The sequence below is a fragment of the Nuphar pumila genome, chromosome 1 (genome assembly GCF_984573655.1).
Source record: "Nuphar pumila chromosome 1, dmNupPumi1.hap1.1, whole genome shotgun sequence".
Lineage (NCBI taxonomy): Eukaryota > Viridiplantae > Streptophyta > Magnoliopsida > Nymphaeales > Nymphaeaceae > Nuphar > Nuphar pumila.
The window spans coordinates 20,630,441-20,654,965 of NC_143249.1; the positions used below are offsets into that span (position 1 = coordinate 20,630,441).

A 24,525-nucleotide genomic window follows, 5' to 3' on the forward strand; every position below is an offset into this window, starting at 1 on the left:
CATAGTTTGCGATGGATGTAAGTCCGTCGCAAATCAGTCGCTACTTAACGGCAGATTCGGCGACAAAATTGGTCCATCGCAAATCTTGCAACTAAATCAAACTTTAGAGATGGATTATTTTCTCTAGCTAATCCGTCGCAAAATTGCGACTGATTATTTTCGTCACAAATTTTCGTTGCTGGTTGATATTTTTCTTGTAGTGAAATAAAAAATGTCCTTGCATTGAAAAACATGATCCAAAGTTCTATCCTTAGTAAATAAACCATGCTGTGTAATCGGTTTGTCAATATAAGTTGTAATTGTATCTTCATTAAGGGTAAAACCCTACTGGAGCATGGGTCGTCTTCATGACCAGTGGCCTGGTTATGAGGGTGCTGAGAGAAAGGCATCAAATCAAACTCCACTGGTGCACGAGTGTGTCCTTAGCTTTCAAAGGTGAGTTACGTAAGGCAAAGTGATGGAGGTGCCCGACCCTGAGGCTTTCCTAGCGAGGATTCTCATCATAAAAAAATAAGTTTCTCACTAAACAAACCGCATATTTCATATACCCCAATGTTTGATTTACAAAAGGCTCAATAGAATTGGAATATATGGAGTCTATTAGATGGTACCATACTGTCAACAGTAACCAGTGCTGTTCATAATAGCAAGATATTTTCGTCAGTCCAAATTTCGACATCTCACTAATCTGAAACCTCTCTCTCTCTCTCTCATGCGTGCGCGCACAGATACACACCATAATCCAGAGCAGGAACAGGGGGGTGTAGCTGACACTGACAGTGAAGCTCCAAATCTTTCCATCTTCTTCTTCATTTTCAAAGGATTTATGTGAATGGGTTCCTTCTGAAAAACCCAGAAATGTTTGCTTTGACGGCGTACTCCACCCCTTGGTTTCGCCCCTCTACCCATTTGGCCCTCTCTTACCGCACTCTCTCTCGATCGGAAAGGCTCATCTCCACCTTCCCTTCATGTAAACAGAAAGGTGGGTCCGCTTCTTCTTCCTCTTCTGCTAAGAAAAAGAGGACCGACAACGGAGGCAGCAACAACGTTAAGAGGAAGCCTCCTCAGGTGAAGACCACCGCTCTCGTACCCGTTTCCAACGATGACAGAACCGAAGAAGTTTCCCCCTCGAACTCGGTCGACCAACGTCTTCTACCTCCCCTTCCGAAGCCTCCTGCTGGTTTTATCCTTGATGCTGATGGAAGGGTTGTCATGGCCTCTTCGAGGCGGATTGTAACCATTGTATGCTCCTCCTCTTTGAGGTTTATTATTCTCCATATAGGCATAATGATGGATACCAACATGAATGCAGTGCATAGTTTGATGGTATATAGTCATAAAAATAGACACCAACATGAATATATGACGCATATTTGGTGGCATGTATGAGTTGTATATTTGCTTTTCCTTGCGGAAGGGAGTGCCTACATGGGGACTCGAACTTGGAATAGCGGGAAAGCTCCCTATCTGTAAGCCGGAGATGGTGTAGGCAGTCCCTTGAGGTCTTTGTACGTTTGTTCATTACAATGAGATTTTTGTATGAAGAAATGGAGTATATAGAGTTGTCATAACAGAGTGAAACTCAACGGTATGGGCTGAACAGTAATTACGACCTTTACATGATACGACCAACAAACTCTTTTATAATCGTCATTCTAGCAGTAAGGATATAAGTTACTGACAATCCATATAGTTATCACACGTTTATTGGTTGGATGATCTAATTTAGTGGATGCTACAAAATGTGAGTTTTTTCATGTCTAAGTTTAGTTTGATTGGAAGAGAAGGTTTGTCTTGTTTTTTTTTTGTTATCCTAAAAATATCTTAGGATAATTATTGTTTGATTGGTGGATGGTTGAAACAAAGATATCACAAAGAACAAACTAGTTTAGCTGGCTAAACTTGGAGTTTTAGATGAATGAGTATGGTGTACTTCATATTAGAAATCAGATCTGGGTTGAGCCTCAAACACGTTAAGAAAGAAAATAGGTAAGTCTAAGTTGTTGCTGAGTACCATGATTATTGCAGATGGTGCTTCATCTCCCTGCTTAATCCGTTGGTTTCTTATTTATTATTTAAGTTGATAATATCCATGCACCCAACTGCTCATATACTCTGACTGGCATAAATTGTATCACTGCTTCATTTTTGTTTTCATATAAATGTGCCTTGATTCATCTGTTCTTCTGTTCATATTATTGACAAAGTTTCCAAATATTGGCTGATTAGGTTAAGTTGAAAACTGATCGGTCTCTCTTCTTTCTTTTTTCTCATTCTGGGAGCTAGGAACTTTCACGTAGTCATCTTGGATAAGTTGCTAGAAGTCATAATTGTGAAAATCTCTCTAAAAAGAGATTTTGTGTATAAACACAATACTCAAAACACAAAGTGTACACAAAGGCACAAAGGATAACTCTCACACGTGCATAAAGGCACGAATACAAATGCACAAGAGCATAAAAAATATCAACTTCAATATATTGGGTCCCAAGATGGGCTTTACAAAAGCATAAGAAACCTAAAGGGGTTGACCCCTATTTATAAGACATTGGAGGCATGGGGGGCTCCAATACATAGGTTGGAGCCCCTCCAACGGTTAGAATCTAACCGTTGGAGGGGGAGCTCCATCCTATGTATTGGGGGTCCCCCCATGTCATATCAAAAATAAAAAAAGAACAAAAAAACAAAATACAAGAAAAAAAATACAACATATTCTCAAATGAGAATATGCATAAAATATGTGAATTTACATAAATACCCTTATCGGGTTTTGAGATATATATAATTAGATAAATACATATACATACATATATATATATATGTATATGTATCTTTCTCTCTCTTTCTCTCTCTCTCTCTCTATATATATATATAAAAGAGACACTACATTTTAACACCCCCCCTCAAACTTAGGGTGACACAACCGATAATTTGCCAAGAAGGAAGTTAAATCTTGGAGAGCACAGTGCCTTGGTGAAGAAGTCTGTCAGTTGATATTCTGATGTAACGTAAGGAAGGTCAATGGTTCTTCTTAAATATTCTTCACGAACATAGTGACAGTCCATCTCGATATGCGTCTTGCGCTAGTGAAATATGTGATTTTTGGCAATGTAGATTGCACTTTTATTATCACAACATAATTTTATGGACCCTTGAACTTGAATATTCATATCTTCCAACAAGCTACGAATCCAAACAATCTCCATGGTGGTAGACGCCATGGCTCTATACTCAGTTTCGGTGGAGGAAAGCGATACTTTCTGTTGCTTCTTGCATCTCAAAGAAATTAATGATTCACCTAGAAAAATACAAAAACCAGTGGTGGAGTGACGGTTATTTGGGTCACCTCCCCAATCAGAGTCAGTATAAGCAATTAAACTTAATTCAGAAGAAGAAGATAAAAATACTCCCTTGTTTACTGTAATCTTTATGTATCTGATGATGCGAAGAATGACGTTCATATAGACTGAAGTAGGTGCATGTTGAAATTGACTGGCAACATGTACTGCATGAGAAATGTCAGGCTAGTAATGCTGAGATACGTTAGGGATCAAACCAATTGCCTGTAAGGCGTGAGATCTTTTAGAAAAATGTCATAATCAATCTGTGAAGTTGTCTACGAAGAGACAATACATAAACAAGCATAAAAACTTTATAAAAGAAGTGCACGAAAGCACTCTCACAACACTTGAACAAAATACACAAAAAGCGTATAAATAATAAACATGCAATAATGCATGTATTTCAATATATAAAAGCAAATGCTTGAGACTCTCAAGCTTGCTCTACAACAAGGGGGAACACCCCTATTTATACAAGAAAGAAGAGGGCAAGAGGGGGCTCCCCAAAGGAGTCGTTGGGGAGACCCCCAATGCTCCTTTTTGAATGTGCAAAAAGGCAAAACTAAAAGAAAAAAAAGAATTACAAAAATAAAAGGAAAAAAAGTAAAGCATATTCCAAATGGGATATGCGCAAAATGTGAAAAGACAAAAATACCCTTTTTGGGTAAAAAGAGAAAAATGTATAAATATATATACTTATATATAGAGATACGTATACATATAATATATGTATATGTATCTCTATGTATATAAGTATATATATTTATACTTACAATAATGCTTTTGAGTATACATTTTAACACCCCCCCTCAAACTTACGGTGTGATAACCGCAAGTTTGTCAAGGAGGAAATGAAATCTAGGCGAACAAAGAGCTTTTGTGAAGAAGTCCGCAAGTTGATATTCAGACGTCACGTATGGTAAATCAATGACCTTCTTCAAGTATTCTTCCCTGACATAATGGCAGTCCATCTCAATATGCTTTGTTCGCTCGTGAAAGGTGTGGTTTTTGGCAATATAGATTGCACTTTTATTGTCACAGCACAACTTTGTTGGTTCTCTGATAGGCACTCCCATGTCTTCCAAAAGGCGTCGAATCCATACAATTTCCATGGTAGTGGATGCCATGGCTCTGTATTCGGCTTCAGTGGATGATAAAGATACCTTCTGTTGCTTCTTACATCGCCATGAGATCAACGATTCTCCTAAGAAAATACAAAAACCAGTGGTGGAGTGACGGTTACTAGGGTCACCTCCCCAATCTGAGTCAGTATAAGCAAGCAATTTTAATTCAGAAGAAGAAGATAGGAATACTCCCTTATTCACCGTTCCCTTTAAATATCTGATGATGCGAAGCACAACACTCATATGAACGGTTGTAGGAGCATGCTGAAATTGGCTGGCGATGTGTATAGCATGTGACAAATCGGGTCGAGTAATGCTAAGATACATTAAAGAACCTACCAACTGCCTGTAAGGAGTAGGATCCGTTAGAGGAACACCGTCGTCAATCTTCATTTTTGCTCCCACAACTTCAGGAGTTTCGCATACTTTGTCATCAGAAATCCCTGATCTGCCAATAATCTCACAAGCAAGCTTAGACTGAGATAGAAAATAACCACGTTGCGAATAAGCAACCTCAATTCCAAGAAAATATGTCAGAAAACCCAAATCTGACATCTCAAATTTTGAAGTCAAGACGGACTTAATACCCTTGACTCCTTGAACATCATCACCTGTAATTAACATGTCATCAACATATAGTAACAATATTACGATCCCTGCCTTAGATTTTCTAGTAAATAGAGCAGTGTCAGTATAACAGGAGGAGAAACCATTTTCCAGCATTACACTGGTAAATCTGTCATACCAAGCTTTGGGGGCCTGTTTCAAACCATAAAGGGCCTTTCGAAGATGAAGAACTTTATCTTTAGGGATCTCCATGCCAGGTGGAGCATCCATATACACTTCTTCGTTAAGATCACCATTTAAAAAAACATTTTTTACATCCATTTGAAAAATATTCCAATTTTTAATAGATGCAATAGTGATAAGACATCTAACTGTAACCATTCGGGCTACAGGAGCAAAAGTTTCTTCATAATCAATTCCATACTCTTGCCCATATCATTTTGCAACTAAGCGAACTTTATACCTTTTAAGGGATCCGTCGTTCTTAGTTTTAACCTTAAAAACCCATCGACAACCTATAGTTTTCTTTCCTATGGGTAGAGTTTCGAAAAACCAAGTTTCAGCCCTTTTAAGAGCATTAAGTTCATTTTGGATAGCTTCTTGCCATTCTATACATTTTTTAGCTTCTTCAAAATTTGTAGGTTCAAAATAAGAATGAATGGCACTAAGACAAGCCCTATATCGGGGTGAAAAGGAATCAAAGGAGACAAAACGAGTTGGAGGTCTCCTATTCCTCTCAGATCTACGGTGATCGAGAACAGGAACAAGTTCACTATATTGATCAATAGCACTTCTAAAGGTGTCTTGGTTTCTACGTGAGTATGTTATTGGATCACTTGAAATCCTGCCTTCTTGTTGGTTATGCTCTTTGACATTACCCTCAATGTCCTCATCATGGTTTGATGATACATCATCGTCACTAGATATATCATCATTACTAGACAATAAGTCAAAAAGGAAGGAATAATCAAAGTTTTCTTGTTGCGAAACATTTTTTTCAAATCCACTTTCATTTTCCAAAAAAGTTACATTTCTAGAGACATATAACTTATCTTCTCGAAGATCATAACACCGAAATCCCTTTTGAGTTTCAGAATAGCCAAGAAAAGCGCAGGGGATAGCTTTGGGAGAGAGTTTGTCATTCTTATCCGTAAGTATGAAACACTTACACCCGAAGACTCGTAACCTATTATAATCGGGTTCGAGTTTATATAAAATCTCAAAAGGGGATATTTTCCCTAATATTCTAGAAGGTAAGCGATTTATTAGATAAACAGAAGCAAGAGCTGCTTCAGCCCAAAAATTTTTAGGGATGTTTTGAGAAATAAGAAGGGTTCTAGTGGTCTCAATGATGTGCCTATGTTTTCTTTCGGCCAACCCATTCTGTTGAGGAGTTTTAGGACAAGATCTTTGGTGAATGATTCCGTGATCTTTAAGATATATTTTAAATTGATTAGAGAGATATTCTCCTCCAGAATCACTTCTAAAGATCTTTATGTTACTGTTAAATTGATTCTTGATCATTGAATGAAAGGTTCTAAAACACGAAAAAAACTCATGCTTGAACTTAAGAAAAAATATCCATGAATATCTAGAGAAATCATCCACAAAAATAACATAATAAGAAAAACCTCCTTTTGAGACAACAGGTGCGGGTCCCCAAACATCGGAATGAACAATTTCAAAGGTTTTAGATGAGAACATAGTTCTTTGCTCAAAAGGTAAACTTTGCATTTTTCCGAGAATACAGTCATTACAAGAAAAAGAACTTTTACATAGGTCCTTTGCAAAATGTAAATAAGATAACTTGGTGATATTAGGATGACCAAGTCTTTTGTGCCACACATTTATGTCTTTGTTTCGGGCAACATTACAAAAAGATTTTGGAACTTGAAGAGATTCCATATAGTATAGATCGCCTTTTCTAAAGCCTTCTCCAATCAATTTCCCGGATCGGCGATCCTGTATTAAACATTTATCACATGAAAATTTAATATCGCAACCATGGTCCGAGAGTTGAGAAACTGAGAGAAGGTTTAAGTTAAGCTTAGGTATAAATCTAATTTTTGGAATAAAAAAATCTTGATTTTCAAAATCACCTATTCCTTTAATTTCAAGAGAGGTTCCATCCGCAGTGGAAACAAAGGATGGAGAAACATTTTTTGAATAATCGGAAAGTGAAGACATGTTTGGGGACATATGAAAAGATGCACCTGAGTCCAAAAGCCAAGAGACTTTACCTGGAATGGAAGAAGTAGACACGGCGGCACCGGATGTAGCTCCCTTGAGAAGAGGTTGAAGGGCTTCCATTATTTGGTTCAACGAGAGTGACCCACTTGATGATGCCTCTTCCTTTTGTGGTGCACTGGTGGTGGCCATAGCGAGAAGTTTCTTCCATTTGGGACATACGGGCTTGATATGTCCCGGTTCTTTACAAAAGTGACATATAGTCTTGCTATAGTCCCTCTTTCCTCTTTGTCCACCATCTCCTCCTTGATTTTGGAATTTAAAATGAGGAGGACGATAGGTCTTTACATTATTTTCGGGTCTTAATACGGCATTGACCTCATTGTTTTCTTCATTATTACAAGGGACCATAAGAACACTTGATCCTTGTTTACATAAACTCATACGAGTCTCCTCACCACTTAATTTGGTGAGAACATCTTCAAGAGAGGGAGGAGTAAATGAGGATAGAAGTGATGACCTTATTTGCTCAAATTCCGGTCTCAACCCATTCAAAAAATTGAAGAAACGATCTTCTAGAAGTTGCTTGTGGCAGAGTTCAATTGCCTCTCCACTCCATTTTGGTTCTAAGCATAGAGAGCTCATCCCAAATAGAGGAAAGATCGACAAAATATTCCCTAATAGACATTTCACCTTGAGTAAGGGAGAGGGCCTTCTTTTGAAGGTAATACTTATGAGATAGATCTCTTGATGTATACACCTTCTCGAGATAATGCCAAGCTTCCGATGCCTTTTTGAATTTGATAATGTTCGCATTAATTTTCGTTTCGACGGATGCGAAGAACCAAGAAAGAATCTTGAAGTTCTTCATTTTCCATTCGTCGTGTTTCTTTGAGTATTCCTCAAGAGCTTTGATTCTTTCCTCTCCCTCAAGAATCTTGATATCGCTTCCGTCCATTACGGTTATCTTGGGTTCCAGTTCCGGAATCGTTCCTTGCACATAACCCCACAATCCTTTTCCTTTTATGTGGGCCTCCATATTCCCGACCCAAATATGATAGTTGGACCCATTCAACTTGAAGCCAAGGGCAAAGTGAGACTCTTTCTCACCCATTAAGGCGTAAAGAAAAGGAGAAAAAAGACGTACCAATACAATGTTTCAGCTTCTACTTTGCACAAGATCCTTCTAAAATATTTGAGAAGCAAGATCCACCACTTCAATCTCTAAAGATCCGGAGGCACGGTTTTCGAGGCACTTGAACAAAAGAGGATCCCACGATCTTCAATCACCAACCGAGCTCTGATACCATGTGAAGTTGTCTACGAAGAGACAATACATAAACAAGCATAAAAACTTTATAAAAGAAGTGCACGAAAGCACTCTCACAACACTTGAACAAAATACGCAAAAAGCGTATAAATAATAAACATGCAATAATGCATGTATTTCAATATATAAAAGCAAATGCTTGAGACTCTCAGGCTTGTTCTACAACAAGGGGGAACACCCCTATTTATACAAGAAAGAAGAGGGCAAGAGGGGGCTCCCCAAAGGAGTCGTTGGGGAGCTCCCAACGGTCACAAAAGAGGGCAAGAGGGGGCTCCCCAATGACTCTATTGGGGAGACCCCCAATGCTCCTTTTTGAATGTGCAAAAAGGCAAAAATAAAAGAAAAAAAAGAATTACAAAAATAAAAGGAAAAAAAGTACAACATATTCCAAATGGGATATACGCAAAATGTGAAAAGACAAAAATACCCTTTTCGGGTAAAAAGAGAAAAATGTATAAATATATATACTTATATATAGAGATACGTATACATATAATATATGTATACGTATCTCTACATATAATATATGTATACGTATCTCTATGTATATAAGTATATATATTTATACTTACAATAATGCTTTTGAGTATACATTTTAACACAATCTTCATCTTTGACCCCACTATTTCAGGAGTTTTACAGACCTTGTCATCTATGATTCCTGATCTGTCAAGAATCTCACAAGCAAGTTTAGTTTGAGACAGAAAGTAACCTCTGTGAGAATAAGCAACCTCAATTCCCAAAAAATATGTCAAAAAACCTAAGTCTGACATCTTAAATTTTGAAGTCAAGATATATTTAATACTTTTGATTCCTTTAGTATCATCTTCTGTTATCAACATGTCATCAACATATAGTAGCAATATAACAATTTCTGCATCAAATTTCTTAACAAACAATGCAGTGTCAGCATAACATGAAGAAAATCCATTTTCAGTCATTACATTATTAAACCTATCATGTCAAGCTTTGGGAGTTTGTTTCAAGCCATAAAGAGCTTTACGAAGACGAAAAACTTTATTTTTAGGAATTTTCATACCAGGTGGAGCATCCATGTATACTTCTTCATTAAGGTCACCATTTAAAAAGGCGTTTTTGACATTCATTTGATAAATATTCCATTTTCTAATGGAAGCAATGGTGATGAAACATCTGACAATAACCATACGAGTTACTGGAGCAAATGTCTCTTTATAGTCAATCTCGTATTCTTGACTATACCCTTTAGCTACAAGGTGAGCTTTATACCTCTCAAGAGATCCATCGATCTTAGTTTTGACTTTGAACATCAATCGACATCCTATAGTTTTCTTACCACTAGGGAGCGTTTGAAATTCCCAAGTGTTGGCTTTCCTAAGTGCTTTGAGTAGGCCTAGGAAGACTTGGATGGAGATGATAGAAAAGGATATGAATGCTTTGAACCTCACCGAGGACATGGCATTGGATAGAAATGATTGGAAGAGAAGGATTCATGTGGAAGACCCAGAATGATTTTCTTTTTTGGTTCATATCGCCGACCCCAATTGTTTTGGGATGAAGGTGTAGCTGTTATTGTTGGCTTTCCTAAGTGCTTTTAGTTCACTCTCCATGGCTTCTCTCCATTCAATACATCGTTTGGCATCTTCAAAATTATTTGGTTCAAAATATGAGTGGATGGCACTTAAGCAAGCCCGATATTTAGGGAAAAATAAATCAAAGGATACGAATCTAGAGGGAGTTCTTTTGGTTCTTCTAGGATTTGAATCACGTGTGAAAATAGATTCGCTAGGTTCACTATATTGCTCAACAACACTTCTAAAGGTGCTTCTATCTCTACGTGAATAGGTGACAGGATCTCTAGATATATTTTCTTCTTGAGAGGTAGTAGGGTTAGAATTATTGTTGATTTCAACCACTTCATTATCACTGTTATTTGTCGATTCATCATCACTAGAGATATCATCCTTAGATAATAGATAAAAAAGGAAGGAGTAGTCGGTATTTTCTAAATGTGATTCATTCTTTTCAAAACCACTATCATTTTTCAAAAACGTTACATTCCTTGAGACATATAACTTATCATTCTTAGTATCATAACATCGATATCCTTTTTGGGTTTCGGAATAGCCAAGAAAAGCACAAGGGATGACTTTTGGTAAGAGTTTATCATTTTTATCTGTAAGGACAAAACACTTATAACCAAAAACTCTTAACCTATTGTAATCGAGTTCTTTTTCATATAGAGTCTCAAAATGAGAGATTTTATCTAAATTTTTTGGATGAAAGACGGTTAATAAGATAAACAGAAGCAAGAGTCGCCTTGGCCTAAATTTTTTTTGGAATACATTGGGAAATAAGAAGAGTTCTAGTGATTTCAATGATATGCCTATGTTTCCTCTCGGCCAAACCATTTTGTTGTGGTATTTTAGGATAGGATCTTTGATGGACTATACCATAGTCTTCAAGATATTTCTTAAACTTATTAGAGAGGTACTCACCTCCGGAATCGGTCTTAACTATTTTTAAATTACTATTAAATTGATTTTTGATCATTGTATGATATGATTTAAAACATGAAAAGACTTCATGCTTATGTTTGAGAAAATATATCCAACAATACCATGAAAATTATCCACAAAAATCACATAATAAGCAAAACCTCCCTTGGATATGATGGGTGACGGTTCCTAAACATCTGAATGAATAATTTCAAAAGGTTTAGTGGTAAACATAGATCTTTGTTCAAGGGGCATACTTCTCGTTTTTCCAAGAATGCAATCATTACAAGAGAAAGTATTTTTACAAAGATTTTTAACAAAATGCAAATAGGACAAATTGGTAATGTTGGGATGACCAAGTCATTTGTGCCAAACATTTATGTCTTTATGTTGAGCCACATTACAAAAGGTGGTTTTAGGAATTTGAAGAGAGTCCACATAGTACAAGTCTCTTTTCCCAGAGCCTTCCCCAATCAACCTCTCGGACCGGTGATCCTATATTAAACGTTTATTAGATGAGAATTGAATGTCACAATCATGGTCCGAGAGTTGAGAGATGAAAAGTAAATTTAAATTCAATTTTGGTATAAATCTAATTTTAGGAATAAAGAAGTTTTGGGTTTCAAAATTTTCAATTCCCTTAATTTCAAAAGAAGTGTCATCTGCGGTTGAAACAAAAGATGGTGACGAACTTTTAGAATATTCGGAAAGAGAAAAAATGTTTGGGGTCATATGAAATGATGCACCCGAATCTAAAAGCCAAGAAGTTTTACCTGGAGGGAAATGAGTGGACATGGCGGCACCGGAAATAGCTCCCGTAAGAAGAGGTTGAAGTGCTTCCATAATTTGATTTAAAGAGAGAGCTCCACTTGTCAATTCCTCTTTTTGTGGTTGAGATGTGGTTGTCGTTGCAAGTAATTTCTTTCATTTGGGACAAACCGGTTTGATATGACCCGGTTCCTTGCAAAAGTGACACACAATTTTGCTATAGTCCCTTCTTCCGCTTTGACTACCATTGGATCCTTGATTTTGGTTTTTGAAGTGAGAGGTTTATATGTCCTCTAGTTGTTACCGGGCTTAGAAACGACATTTGCACCATCACACTCCTCTTGATTTGTAGGCATTACAAGTACACTTGGATTTTGCTTGCAAATGCTCATACGAGTTTTCTCTCCACTTAATTTAGTAATGACATCTTCAAGAGAGGGAGAGGTGAAGGAGGATAGGAGAGAAGATCTTATTTGCTCAAACTCGGGCCTTAGCCCATTCAAAAAGTTAAAAAAATAATTTTCTTCTAGTTGTTTATGTCGAAGCTCTATGCCTTCTCCACTCCACTTGGGTTTGAGCATAGCAAGCTCATCCCAAATGGAGGAGAGTTCGGCAAAGTACTCTTTTATAGTCATCTCTCCTTGAAGAAGGGTTAGCACCATGGTTGCCAGTTGAGGAAGCGGGAGCGGGAAGCGATACGGGAAGCGGGAGCGGGAAGCGATACGGGAAGCGGGAGCGGGAAGCGAGGCACTTTTAAAATTTTAGGAAGCGGGGAAGCGTGGGACCACTTAGGACCGATTCGGGAAGCGTCTCGGAAGCGACCTAGGAAGCGTCTCGGAAGCGAGGGGGAAGCGAAAAAAATAAAAATAAAAAATACAAAAAAATTAAAAAAAATAGGGGAAGCGAGGGGGAAGCGTGCTTCCCATTAAAGGGAAGCACGTCCCCCATTAAAGGGAAGCGCGCTTCCCAAAAAAGGGGGACGCTTCCCCCCACGCTTCGGAAGCGCGACGTTTCGCGCTTCTGAAGCGCGCTTCCCCTTTTAGCTAGGCGCTTCTGGTAACCCTGGTTAGCACCCTTTTTTGGAGATAATATTTGTGGGACAAATCCCTTGAAGTGTACATCTTCTCAAGGTACTCTCACGTTTGAGAAGTCTTCTTAAACTTTTTAATGTTGGCGTTGATTTTTGTCTCGATGGAGGAAAAGATCTATGACAAGATCTTGAAGTTCTTCATTTCCCACTCCTCATGTTTTCTATTATACTCCTCAAGAGCCTTAGTTCTTTCATCTTCCTCAAGAATTTTGATTTCCCTTTCATTAATCAAAGTAATTTTAGGCTCCGGTTCCGGAATCGAGCCTTGCACGTACCCCCAAAGCCCTTTTCCTTTAACGTGAGCTTCCATATTTCCGGCCCACACGTGATAATTGGAGCCATTTAACTTGATACCAAGAGAAAAATAGGAATCTCTTTCCCCCATTAGAGAGGTAAAATGAGAGAAAAGAAAGCATACCACAATAAGATTTTAAATCTTACTTGTAGTAATCTTCTAAAATATTGGATGAAGAAGATTCTTCACGCCAATCACCAAAATATTGAAGGCACACTTTTCGAGGCACTCGATATTGTGAAGAACTGCACCAATTTCTTTCTCCAACCGACCTTGCTCTGATACCATGTGAAAATCTCTCTAAAAAGAGATTTTGTGTATAAACACGATACTCAAAACACAAAGTGTGCACAAAGGCACAAAAGAGAACTCTCACAAGTGCACAAAGGCAATGATACAAATGCACAAGAGCATAAAAAATATCAACTTCAATATATTAGGTCCTAAGAGGGGCTTTACAAAAGCATAAGAAACTTAAAGGGGTTCACCCCTATTTATAAGACATTGGAGGCATGGGGGGGCTCCAATACATAGGTTGGAGCCCCTCCAACGGCTAAAAATCTAACCGTTGGAGGGGGAGCTCCATCCTATGTATTGGGGGTCTCCCCATGTCATATCAAAAATAAAAAAAGAAAATAACAAAAAAAGAAAATACAAGAAAATAAAAAAATAGAAAAACAAAAATACAACATATTCTCAAATGAGAATATGCGTAAAATATGTGAATTTGCATAAATACCCTTATCGGGTTTTGAGATATATATTTATATATATACTTAGATAAATACATATACATATATATATATATATATGTATATGTATCTTTCTATATAAATAAATAAATAAATATATATATATATATATATATATATATATATATATATATATATATAAGAGACACCACATTTTAACAATAATTTCAGATTTTGATAATAAAATTCACAGAACAAACTTGGTATACATTGGAGCAATAGCAATACCTGTATATGATGTAGGCTTGTTCTGTTTGCAGTTTACGTTACTTGCAGTATCCTTAGCACTTAGGTGCTACCTGAAAACAACATACATAGCACACAGCTTTGCCTTTCCTCAAGTCTTGATCCTGTTTTTGGATTCATAGACTGCATCAAACCATGCCAATGATTTGTCTACATGCTTAGAAAACTTATCTGATGATATATCATGCCTTGATTTGTATGTTTTCTAATAAGCAATATATTTGGTTTATGGTGGACCGTGATTGATATCCTATCCATTTTCGTCTGAAAGTTTATCCTTGTTTGTGCAGGTTGATTCTGCGAATAGTAAACCTTTAGAATGTGTTGTCAGGAGAGTGTTCTACAGTTCAAAGGGAGATGATTGTATGCTGTTGTGTCCTGTTGATACGTATGTGAACAACTACTGCAATTAGTAAAAATACACTAACTGTGTTTTGTATCTGATTATGGTGATTTTATGCTTGCAGTCCTGTTCAGATATTGAAAAGCACAAACTTTGATGGCTGGGCTGCTGTATGTTTAATTTTTCATTCTTTTATATAATGAGCTTCTATTAAGCGAATTGACTCCTCCTGTCCTCCATTAGAACATTAGAAGCGCTTCTTTACCTTGTTAACACTTTCTGCTCCTACTAAGATGCATATGTTTATTCATGTGCTGTAAGTCAGATCTGATATTTTTTCTGATGAAAGGTGATGCATCAGCTTATATCATGCTTCTTTTTGTACCCTACTTTCTGCATTCTTTAGGTTGTGTAATTGTATAAATAGCTGGACCATGTGCTTTTTATCCCGTTGTGATAAATGCTATGATAGTATGATAAGTTTCTGAATCTTTATTGCACTCAGTTACTTTTTGTTTTGCCCTTTCTTTGGGTCTGCACAAAAAGCAGAATTCGTAGAAAGCAGGAATAGATAAAGCAGCAGCATGGCAATGTTAACTTTACGAAAAACCAAGGAGACAAAAGGCCAAAAAATGAAGGCAACCGTCAACAAAAAATTCTTTTGGCAAGGGAAGATCTCCTCCTTAGACTGAATGACAAATGTGTAACTACGGAAGCCATTCAATCAAGGAAGTAATTCCAAAATCATGTTTGGGAGTGGATGCATGTCACAGTGACATCTTTGTACTCTCCTAGATCTTATTTTCCCTCTCCGCTAAACCCTGTTAAGACATATGTATGTGTGTGTACATATATACGTAAATAAATATTTATACATATAATATACATATATATATATATATATAAAATAGTACATATTATCTTAACAAACCCTGCCACCAGAGTCATGAATGGATGCCATATCCATCCTCACAGTTTTCCTCTCTTTCTCGATGCTGCATCCATCTTGCAGGATGATATTCTATAACTCAAAATTCTGAACAAAATATATTTATTGGGATTTGGTAAAAACATTTAGCTAGGTAAGGCATTTAACCCAAAGGAGGCAAGAAGCTAGCCTTGTGAACAAATAGTTAAACAGTTATAAAAATACCTAAAATGCGAAAATATGAGTATATATACACACACACACAGAGAACAGAGTATCTTTGAACAGTATTTGTGTGTCGAACGGGCAGACATGCGGTTGCAACTGCCGCTAAAGGCTCATGGGCTTATCGCTAAAAGCCTGTAAGGCCTTTAGTGGCGGTTGCCACCGCCGCTAAAGGCCCTTTTTGCAGAAATTTTTCCTGCTGCTTATCGCACACACGATCAGTGGCGGGGGTTCGTCTGATGCCCCTGTCCAGTGGTAAGGCATCCAACAATACTCCCATAGAGAGAGAGAGAGAGAGAAGGTTGGGTGATCATTGATTTAGTTGATAACATTTTAATTAAAAGAAATAGACAACCATCTTATCTTAATTAAGAAGCTGGGTCACATGTGATAATGAAAGTGGTTCAAACATGGAAGCTATACTGGTAAATTGCACTACCTTTTTACAGGGGGGTTCCAGTTCAAACCTCATGAGGACTTTACCATTTTTCCTGTCAGAAATATCCTCAATTTTTTCCTTTTAAATGTTCTCTGTGGGAGTTGATTTTTGAACTGAAAAACTATAATTTTCCTAATTTTTATCTAGATCCACATTAGGAATCGTGTTGGTGCTGTGATCTAAACTTGACACAAGCTCCAACAATATAAGCAGATTAGGATTGGTGCATGTGAGCAGGGTTCAGGTTAAGTTGGGTGTGGTCAGAATTGAACCATTTCTTCTTTACCTCTGCATAACAAAAGATACAACCTGATGCTGTCCTGAGATCGACATAGAAAAGTCAGATGGTAAATAGCAGATAATTATTTTTCAATCAAAGCCCCCTTGAAAGGATCCTTTCTAAGTCACAGGTAAGAGTTTTTTAAAGTGCGTCCTTAGCGACACAATCTGACACTATATTCAACATGTCCACTATTATTCGGTGGGTTCACAGTCAATCTCGTGTCCAACCCAGTCATGATAGTCAATTATGGTGGGCACAATATATTCATGAACGAGTTTTTTTTTAATTCATAATAGGCACACATCCCGAAACATAGACATAACAAGGCTCTTCCTTCTCCCTTGATATTCATGATGAAAAAGACCATCTCCCTATGGATTGCCTCCATCTGCTAACACTGGATTAAATTTTCGCATCTTTTACTCAACCACCAGTTCTCCAACCTAAAAAGGGGGTTACTAGACAGATACTGGCATCAGTCTGTGGTGTAAGGGAGAGATGGCTAAGTGGTTGATAGCTCCTCCCCCAAAAACTAACGGCACAACTAGACCACCCTAATAGTTGCTCCAGTCTCGAGGGACTTGTATGTAGCCCTACGGCGAGGAATGGGCACTCTCCCGACAGTGCCAGGATGCCGATTACAGGTCAAGCCTAGTTCCTTGAGAAGAAAGTGCTGGGAAGTCGACCCTTTTTCTGTACTTTATGTGGACAAATTGCTTTAATCTTATTTACCTAATTGGTGTTCTTTTTTTATTAGCCTGAAGCGTTCAGTTGCAGTGGACATTTGTGCTTTTCAAAAATCACAACAATGTGTCTGCATGTGTTCTTATGCACAGTTCCTGATTATTCAGTACAGTTTGAGCTTGACAATTTGTTGTGCCAGGAGATATAGAATGGCCAATCAAGTGGCAATGGCACATGTGGAAATAGCCAATCAGATCAATATATATATATATATATAATGTGTGTGTGTTTATTTATTTTCCCATGATGGTAACAATTAATTCATCAAATCACCATGCTATCTTTAAATTCATTAGATGTAATTATGGAGCGTAGCTATTGTTGTCTTTCTTTGGAAAATAGTTGCTTATTATCTTGTTTGGGATGATTGTATGGTTTAACTGCAGTCAAATTGTCTTGCAGCTCGATGACAATGAAATTGATGAAATTATTCCTGCTGCTGCTTATGCCCTTGCCAAGATACATATGCACCTGGTTCTGAGCGGGTAAAGAAATATGTTTTTTTGTTCCTCCTTCTCCCCCACCCCCTCTTTCATGGACTGCACCCTCTTCGGCAAATGTAGCATGTGGATACGCACACACACACACATATACACATACACATCAAGGTTGGGAGATTTACAACTCAAAAGTTATTCTGTTAATCCAGGTTTATAATCTAGTTATTGATCATGATCTAGTGAGCAAAACACTGTCTAAAAGACGCCTTTTTCAAGAAAATTTTGAAAACCAGAAAATAAATTGAAACTCTGTATCAGAAAAAAACTGTTTCTTTTAAGAGATATTAGAACATGAAAAATGTATTTAGAGATAAATGTTTTTGAGGAAAAAAGAGCTCAAATATTGATCCAGTTTGATTGGATCTCGGGTTCTGGTCACATTGAGTCTTGAATTTAGATGTGATAGTTCCTATACTAGGAGACGTCCATTTTTATGCTGTTGTATAAAATTAAAACCAAAATTAACACATACACACATATGCTATATGATGATTTTTTTGTAACTCATCTTTTATGCATTCATCATTTTTTTAGTGCAAAATCTTTTTAATCATATATTCATTGTTTAACAATTCTTTTTTCCATTTCTCAAATTGCTAACCATGCTAATGATTTGTGAAATATGTAATATTAGTCAACCACAATTTTCCAACTGTGGATATATTCTCATTATAGAGGTTTTCCGTCACAGGCAATGATGTATTTTTTTTTACTTTGCTGTTTGTGTGTACTACAACATCAGATTTTGCTATACAGCGAGAGGAGGGTTTTGTTACTCTGAAGAAGATATACTTGAGTTTCGTCCAGGTATTTGTTTCTTTATGATACTGGTAGTTTATGTGATGGTAAGTTTGATTGCACACACACACACACACTGTCTGTCATTTGAAAGCCATATGCTAGGTCCTATCTCCAACTTCCATCTTTTGGATGTTTCAAGTCCCTAGGGTACCCCAGGGGGTTGCCCACGTGGTCTCCAGCTCATGGATAGGGAGGTCTCACCCTTACCCTGAGTTCAAGGCCCCATGTGGGTGCCCTCTTCTGCAAGTCAAAGCAGGGGGGGGGGGGGGGCAGGGGGTGCACCCACGGAGTTTTACGCCACCAGGATAGCGACTGCAGGTGTGGCAGGCTAAGACCAGCATGGCCAGATTCCCAGTTTCCAGTGTGGTTTCTCTGTGTAATAAACAAAAAAAATAGTCCCTAGAGATTGGCATTAAATAGGATTTTCTCCATACAGACCCATGCCTAGACTTGGATTTAGCTGGTAACAGAACACCCATGAAAATGCTAAGGGACATGCCATCTTAGTTGTGTGTCTCTGGTGGCAGAAACGTAACATGCTGAATGGGATAGATATGGGCATTATTTTAATATTTTTTATAGTTTTAATTATATTTCAGTAAATAAGGCATTATTATATATTACAATATAAAAAACAGTTTTATATTAATTAGAAATTAAAAAAATTAGTGTTCTCATGTCTTATTTTCAAAAAATTTACAAACTTGTGTCATGCATTGGGTCATATCTTTCCTACATAGTGAAAATGTCTTTTCTGGTGTAACCCATATGAGAATATGCTATTTGTAATGGGTCTGTGAAAAATGGAAATGTTTTATGACCTATAATGCTGTTATCCATGATACATTTTTTACCTCAATTTTCTGTAAACCTAGAGGAATCGTTTAGGGAAACCGGAAACCTCTAAAATGTATTTGTCCTTGCTGAGTGGCTCGTCATTTTTCTTTTGGTTGATTAGAGGACTTAAGTCCTTTCTTCTTTAGTTCATTGTTTTATTTTTTGGGTGGTGTTGATGAGAGAAAAGGCTGTCTCATATCATAGTTACCGGAAGTGTGCTTTCAAAGTGGGAAGCGCCACGCATCCCCCAAAAGGAGGAAGTAGGGATGGCAATGGACCGGGGGAAAGCGGGGCCCCACCCCGCCTCGCCCCGTTTGGACCGGGGATGAAGGGTATGAAACGGGGATGGAGACGGGGACGAAGGTTAAAATCCATCCCCGTTCGGGGATGGAGGCGGGGATGGACGTGCACTTTTCCCTGCCCTGCCCCGATCCCCGCCTCATCCCCGCCCCAACCCCGCCCCGACCACTTTTCCCCGCAAGATCCCCGCCTCATCCCCGTTTGAACCGGGGATGGAGGACATGAAACGGGGATGAAGGCAGGGGTGGAGGATAAAATCTTGAGGCGGGGCGGGGGTGGCGACCTTGTCCCCCGCCCCGCCCCGCCCCACTGCCATCCCTAGGAGGAAGCATAGGGAGGAAACTCGCCTCCCATTTGGGGGAAGTGTGCTTCCCTCTCGCATCCTTTTTGTTTCCCACTTGTTTCCCTTTTGCTTACCACTTGCTTCCCTTTTGTTTTTTGTTTTTCATGTTATTATTTATTTTTTTCACTTCCCACTCGTTTTGCTTCCCACTTGTTTTCCCCTCATTTCTTTCACATTTACTTTTTTGCTTCTCACATACTTCCACAAATCGCTTCTAAAACGAATCCTGCTTTACGCTTCGTACTGCTTTTTAACACTTACTTCCCCACTTTCACTTCAAGCACCACTTCCTTTATCCATTTTGCTTCCAGGTTACTTTGTCTCATATATGCCATGTAGGTTTATATTTTTGTGTAAACACTTAGGACAAGGTGTATAACCTGAAAACATATCATATCCTGTTGATGATTGTAAGAACCATTCTGGATATCATTGGCAACACTATGGGAGTTATTGGCTGCTGCAGAAAGCAGTATCCTGTTTTCCCTGGTTGGTTACTGCATCCTTACCTATGTCACATGGGTGCGGGGGGTGCGGCAAAAATATAAAATATATATATATAAAGTCCAAAAGTTGGACATAAATGACCCTGGGTGCATTGACTGCACCCAGGGTCAGGTTGACCGCATCGGGTGCTGGTGCGGCACCTAGTTGGAGAATCCCTGTGACATATAGGGCAAAAAAAATTTCTTGGCAATTTTTTTTTTAAGTCCGAGAATTGGACCAAAATGACCCTGGGTGCGTTCAACACACCCAGGGTCGGGTTGACCGCACCCGGTGCTGCACCCGCACCTGCGTCGACGCGGGTACGGCACCCTGCTAGCCGAATCCCTGTGACATAGGTCCTTACCTATTGCAATAACTAACATGTGCTTGAATCATGCAGATGATGGTCAGGACATAGATGGATTACCTCCTGAAGGAATAGAAATAACGTGCTTCCACCAGGTAAGATTACTGAGCTTTTCTTCATTCACTGGGATACACTACATTTCAAACTGGAATGGTGAATGAGTGAACCGAGTTCAATGGATTTTGATATGGAGTAACTCTTCGTGTTATGGTTTTCGGTTTGTCAAAGGGATTTTAAAAATCTTGACATAACTGTTTTCTTTCTTTTCCTTCCTTTCCTGCCTTTAGTTAAACCTTTTGGGCCACTATCATTTTGTAGACTACTGGGACTGAAGAAATTATGTTTTGGGATCCAAAAATTTATACCACACTAATGTGATGCATTTCTGATATCTAAAATTTTTCTTTTTATGCAGAAAATACAGGTCTGGTGTGTGTGTGTGTGTGCGTGCGCACACATGTGTGTTATCTATATACCACCGAGGTGGTATCCCATGTGGTAAGCGGGGTCCTGTGACAAGCTGAAGGCCCAGGTTCGAATCCCTCTGCCACATGGGGTGTAAGAGATATCTGATAAGGGTCTGCCTAACCCCAGCTTGCCTATAAAAAAAAACTTATTTATGGTCAGGCTACATAAGGCCATATTACTTGTCTTTTGCAGGAGTAACACAGACTAGAGTATCCGTCTATTCAATTTCATAAATCATGTTACTGGGAGAATCTCTACAGGGAATTCTTGTGATGAATTAAATTTCCTTCTGGGAAAATCCCAGGAAAAATCAGCATATGTAAAAAATTGAAAATATGGATGTAAAAAATGTAAAGACAGCTATAAAATAATAAAAATATAAAGGCACATTTATATTGTGTTAATATCATAATAAAAATGTGATATCCTAAAAATTCGGAATTTTTTTAAAACATCTCTTTTTGGGGAACTTATTGGCTTTTGAAAATATCACCTATGATTGTTGCATATTAGATATAAGCTATGTCACAGGGACACACCAGTGACACGATCAGTCATTCTATGATATGTTATATGATAAGTTGAATTTGCAGTACAATGGGCATCTTAATTCCTATCCTAAGACATTACTGATTGCGTTCTATTATGCAGGATGGTACACATTTTATGATTTACACCCCCTCTGATCCGCTTCTTTTTGTTGCAGTGAAGGTATATTGAAACTTGACCATCATCCTTGAATTAGAAATGACCATATTTGCTTTCTTGATTTGATATAGATGAACTGTACATGCTATTTGTAATGATCCATTTTGCTCCAGTTTTGTTAGCATGTGGGCAACTATTTGAGCCTGTTTTAATCGGAAAGCAATTAGTTGCATGCAGTACTAAATTACTAATAATTTCTTAACCTGCCCATGCAGGATAAAAATGGTTTGCTGCAAATTGCAGATGACGTAAGTGATCTTATTTCATTTATTTTTATCAGTAGAATAATTCTGTCGTTGTTGTGTGCCAAGTATGTGAAACATGCAAAAGGGCTTGATGTGATGAAGGATGAACAGTCATTTCCTGTTACAAGGAAACAAGTGTCAAAAATGGACTCCCTTATGCACTAAAGATATTTTCTGTAGCAATTCAATCTAAGGCTCTATTTGGGAGCCTTGAATCGGAGGTGTGCTTTGGTTTCCCCAAGTGCTCTCATGCTCTGTGATGTTGCCAAAACTCTGCATTGCGAATGGAGTTGGCGGCCCACATTTCAACACCATTGACGAGAGGCAACTCCATCCTCAACACCATATTTTGGCAACACATGGAAATGGTGTTTCCACCTCAATGCAAGGCTCCCAAACAGAACCTAAGTGTTTGTAAAGAACCATACGTATATCTTGGGATATCTATCTTTAACCTTAAAATTTATAGTATTTTGCTGCCTGTTAATAGTGAAATAAAAAAACAGACCATATTTGTTGATTATCTGTTAGGCTAACAAACTACTAAATGTGTAACTTGGGATTGTTAAGCACTTGGGTTTTCTGGAACAGATTAAGCTACTAGGCCAGTGAGTGTTTAAATTTGAAAAATGCAGGAACTCTTGGACGACCCTGCCATAATTGGCGCCATTGATGAAGAGACAGAGTTCAACGCTTTGGTGGTACGTGAATGGTAGCCTCCCTTTTCCTGACATGCTTTGAAATCTTGGAATTCTAATGTTATCAAATTGGATTTTCTGCAGGAAGAAGAGTCTGCTCTTCTTGAATCAGTCCTAGGCGAACGTGAATAGTCCTCTAGATACGGGCTGTCTTAGAAACTTTGATATTGTAATTATAGATTCCAAAAGTGTGATTGATCCCTTTGTATTGTAGTTTTATGTGAGCCTAGAAGGCAAGTAGTAGCAAAGGAAGGGTTGTCCTTGTTGCAAAAGACAATTTTGAGCTTCGGATGGTTGCTGGGGGACGTGTCAAGGATGATCTTTTCATTTGAGTGTTGGAGTCTTGAAGGCAAAAAAATGATTAAATAATCACCATATGATTCGAACTCACGGGAGCGTTCTTGCCAGAGAGCAGATCAGGTGATTTGACATCTTCACCGTTCATTGCTTCACCCCACGAGGACCCCATGGTCTTTATGCAATTTGTTGATGGTGAGGATGCCAAATCACTTTATTTAAAGTGATCTGCTCTCTTGCCACAAAGTTGAAGCTGGGTATACTCTCTGGTGGGCAAGGCCGACATCAAGGGTTTTACCAACTGGAGGCTGTCCAAGTCGCCGAGAAAAAAAAATGCAAAGATGAACTGTTATATAATACCAATAGATCGATGCAGCTGTCCATAAGTGGGATAGGTTAGTATGCATCCCAATAATTACATTTTACAACAAAAAACAGCAAGAGATTCTGGTGAATTTGGTCACCACTGATTTTTTTTTCCAACCATAATTAGGGATGGAAAACAGGACAGGCTGCTTGTGGCTCACTCATGCTTGGCGTGTAAATAGCTCATTCAAACTCATAAATAGACTCAGCCAAACACAAGGAATAGATGTTTAGCTCAGTCCGACTCATCTAAGCTCACTAAGTAGTAATCAATATATTTTACATCACAGTGACAGTGAAGAACAAATAATTTCAAGTGTTTGTGCTTGCAATCCAAGGGTTTTTGGCTCAAAGGGTCTACGATTCAGATCATGAACTTTTTTTTTTTGAAAAGGCAAGCTGGGGTTAGGCAGAATCCCAACAGTTATACATCATATCATTGGGATTTGAACTTGCAACGTCCCAACATGATGACGTGCACTAACAGCTCCTACCAAACAAGCGGATCCCCCGTTGGTTCAGATCCTGTAACTTGAAGCTTTGTAAGAATGTAAATTTTTTTGTAAACAAGCCAACTTCTTTGCTCATTTGGCTCGGGCTGATCATGATCGCAAGTCAGCTCAGCTTGCCCTGAACACCTCAAGCTCGGTTCATACCAGCCTTGTAACAACAAGGCTTTATTATGTCTGGTAATTGTCAAGATTACTTAAGTTTTTGACTAAATAAAATTACCCATTAATAAATAAGACGAACGAATTGAATATCACAAGAAATGGAAATATAATTAGCAAAAAGCAGTTGAAAAATCAAACGGCACTTTTTTGCCTGAAAGAATGACTCACCCAGAAACAGAAATTCATTCCTTTTAAAGAAAAAAATTACAACACATTGAATTTAATGCAATTGATTTTATCGGACTTAAATCAAACATCGTGGTAGATTCAGTAATATTGACCCTCTTGTCACGATG

General features: G+C 38.1%; 1 protein-coding gene across 1 annotated transcript; it reads left to right on the forward strand.

Moving 5' to 3' along the window:
- Positions 1-693: 693 nt before the first annotated feature.
- LOC149848272 (uncharacterized) lies at positions 694-23,222 on the forward strand. The gene is made up of 10 exons (XM_089987813.1): positions 694-1,242; positions 14,468-14,565; positions 14,645-14,690; positions 17,542-17,624; positions 18,382-18,446; positions 20,807-20,868; positions 21,893-21,952; positions 22,165-22,197; positions 22,830-22,895; positions 22,977-23,222. The coding sequence occupies exons 1-10, from the start codon at positions 859-861 to the stop codon at positions 23,022-23,024; spliced, it is 945 nt and encodes a 314-aa protein (XP_089843939.1). The 5' UTR covers positions 694-858; the 3' UTR covers positions 23,025-23,222.
- The last annotated feature ends 1,303 nt before the right edge of the window (positions 23,223-24,525 follow it).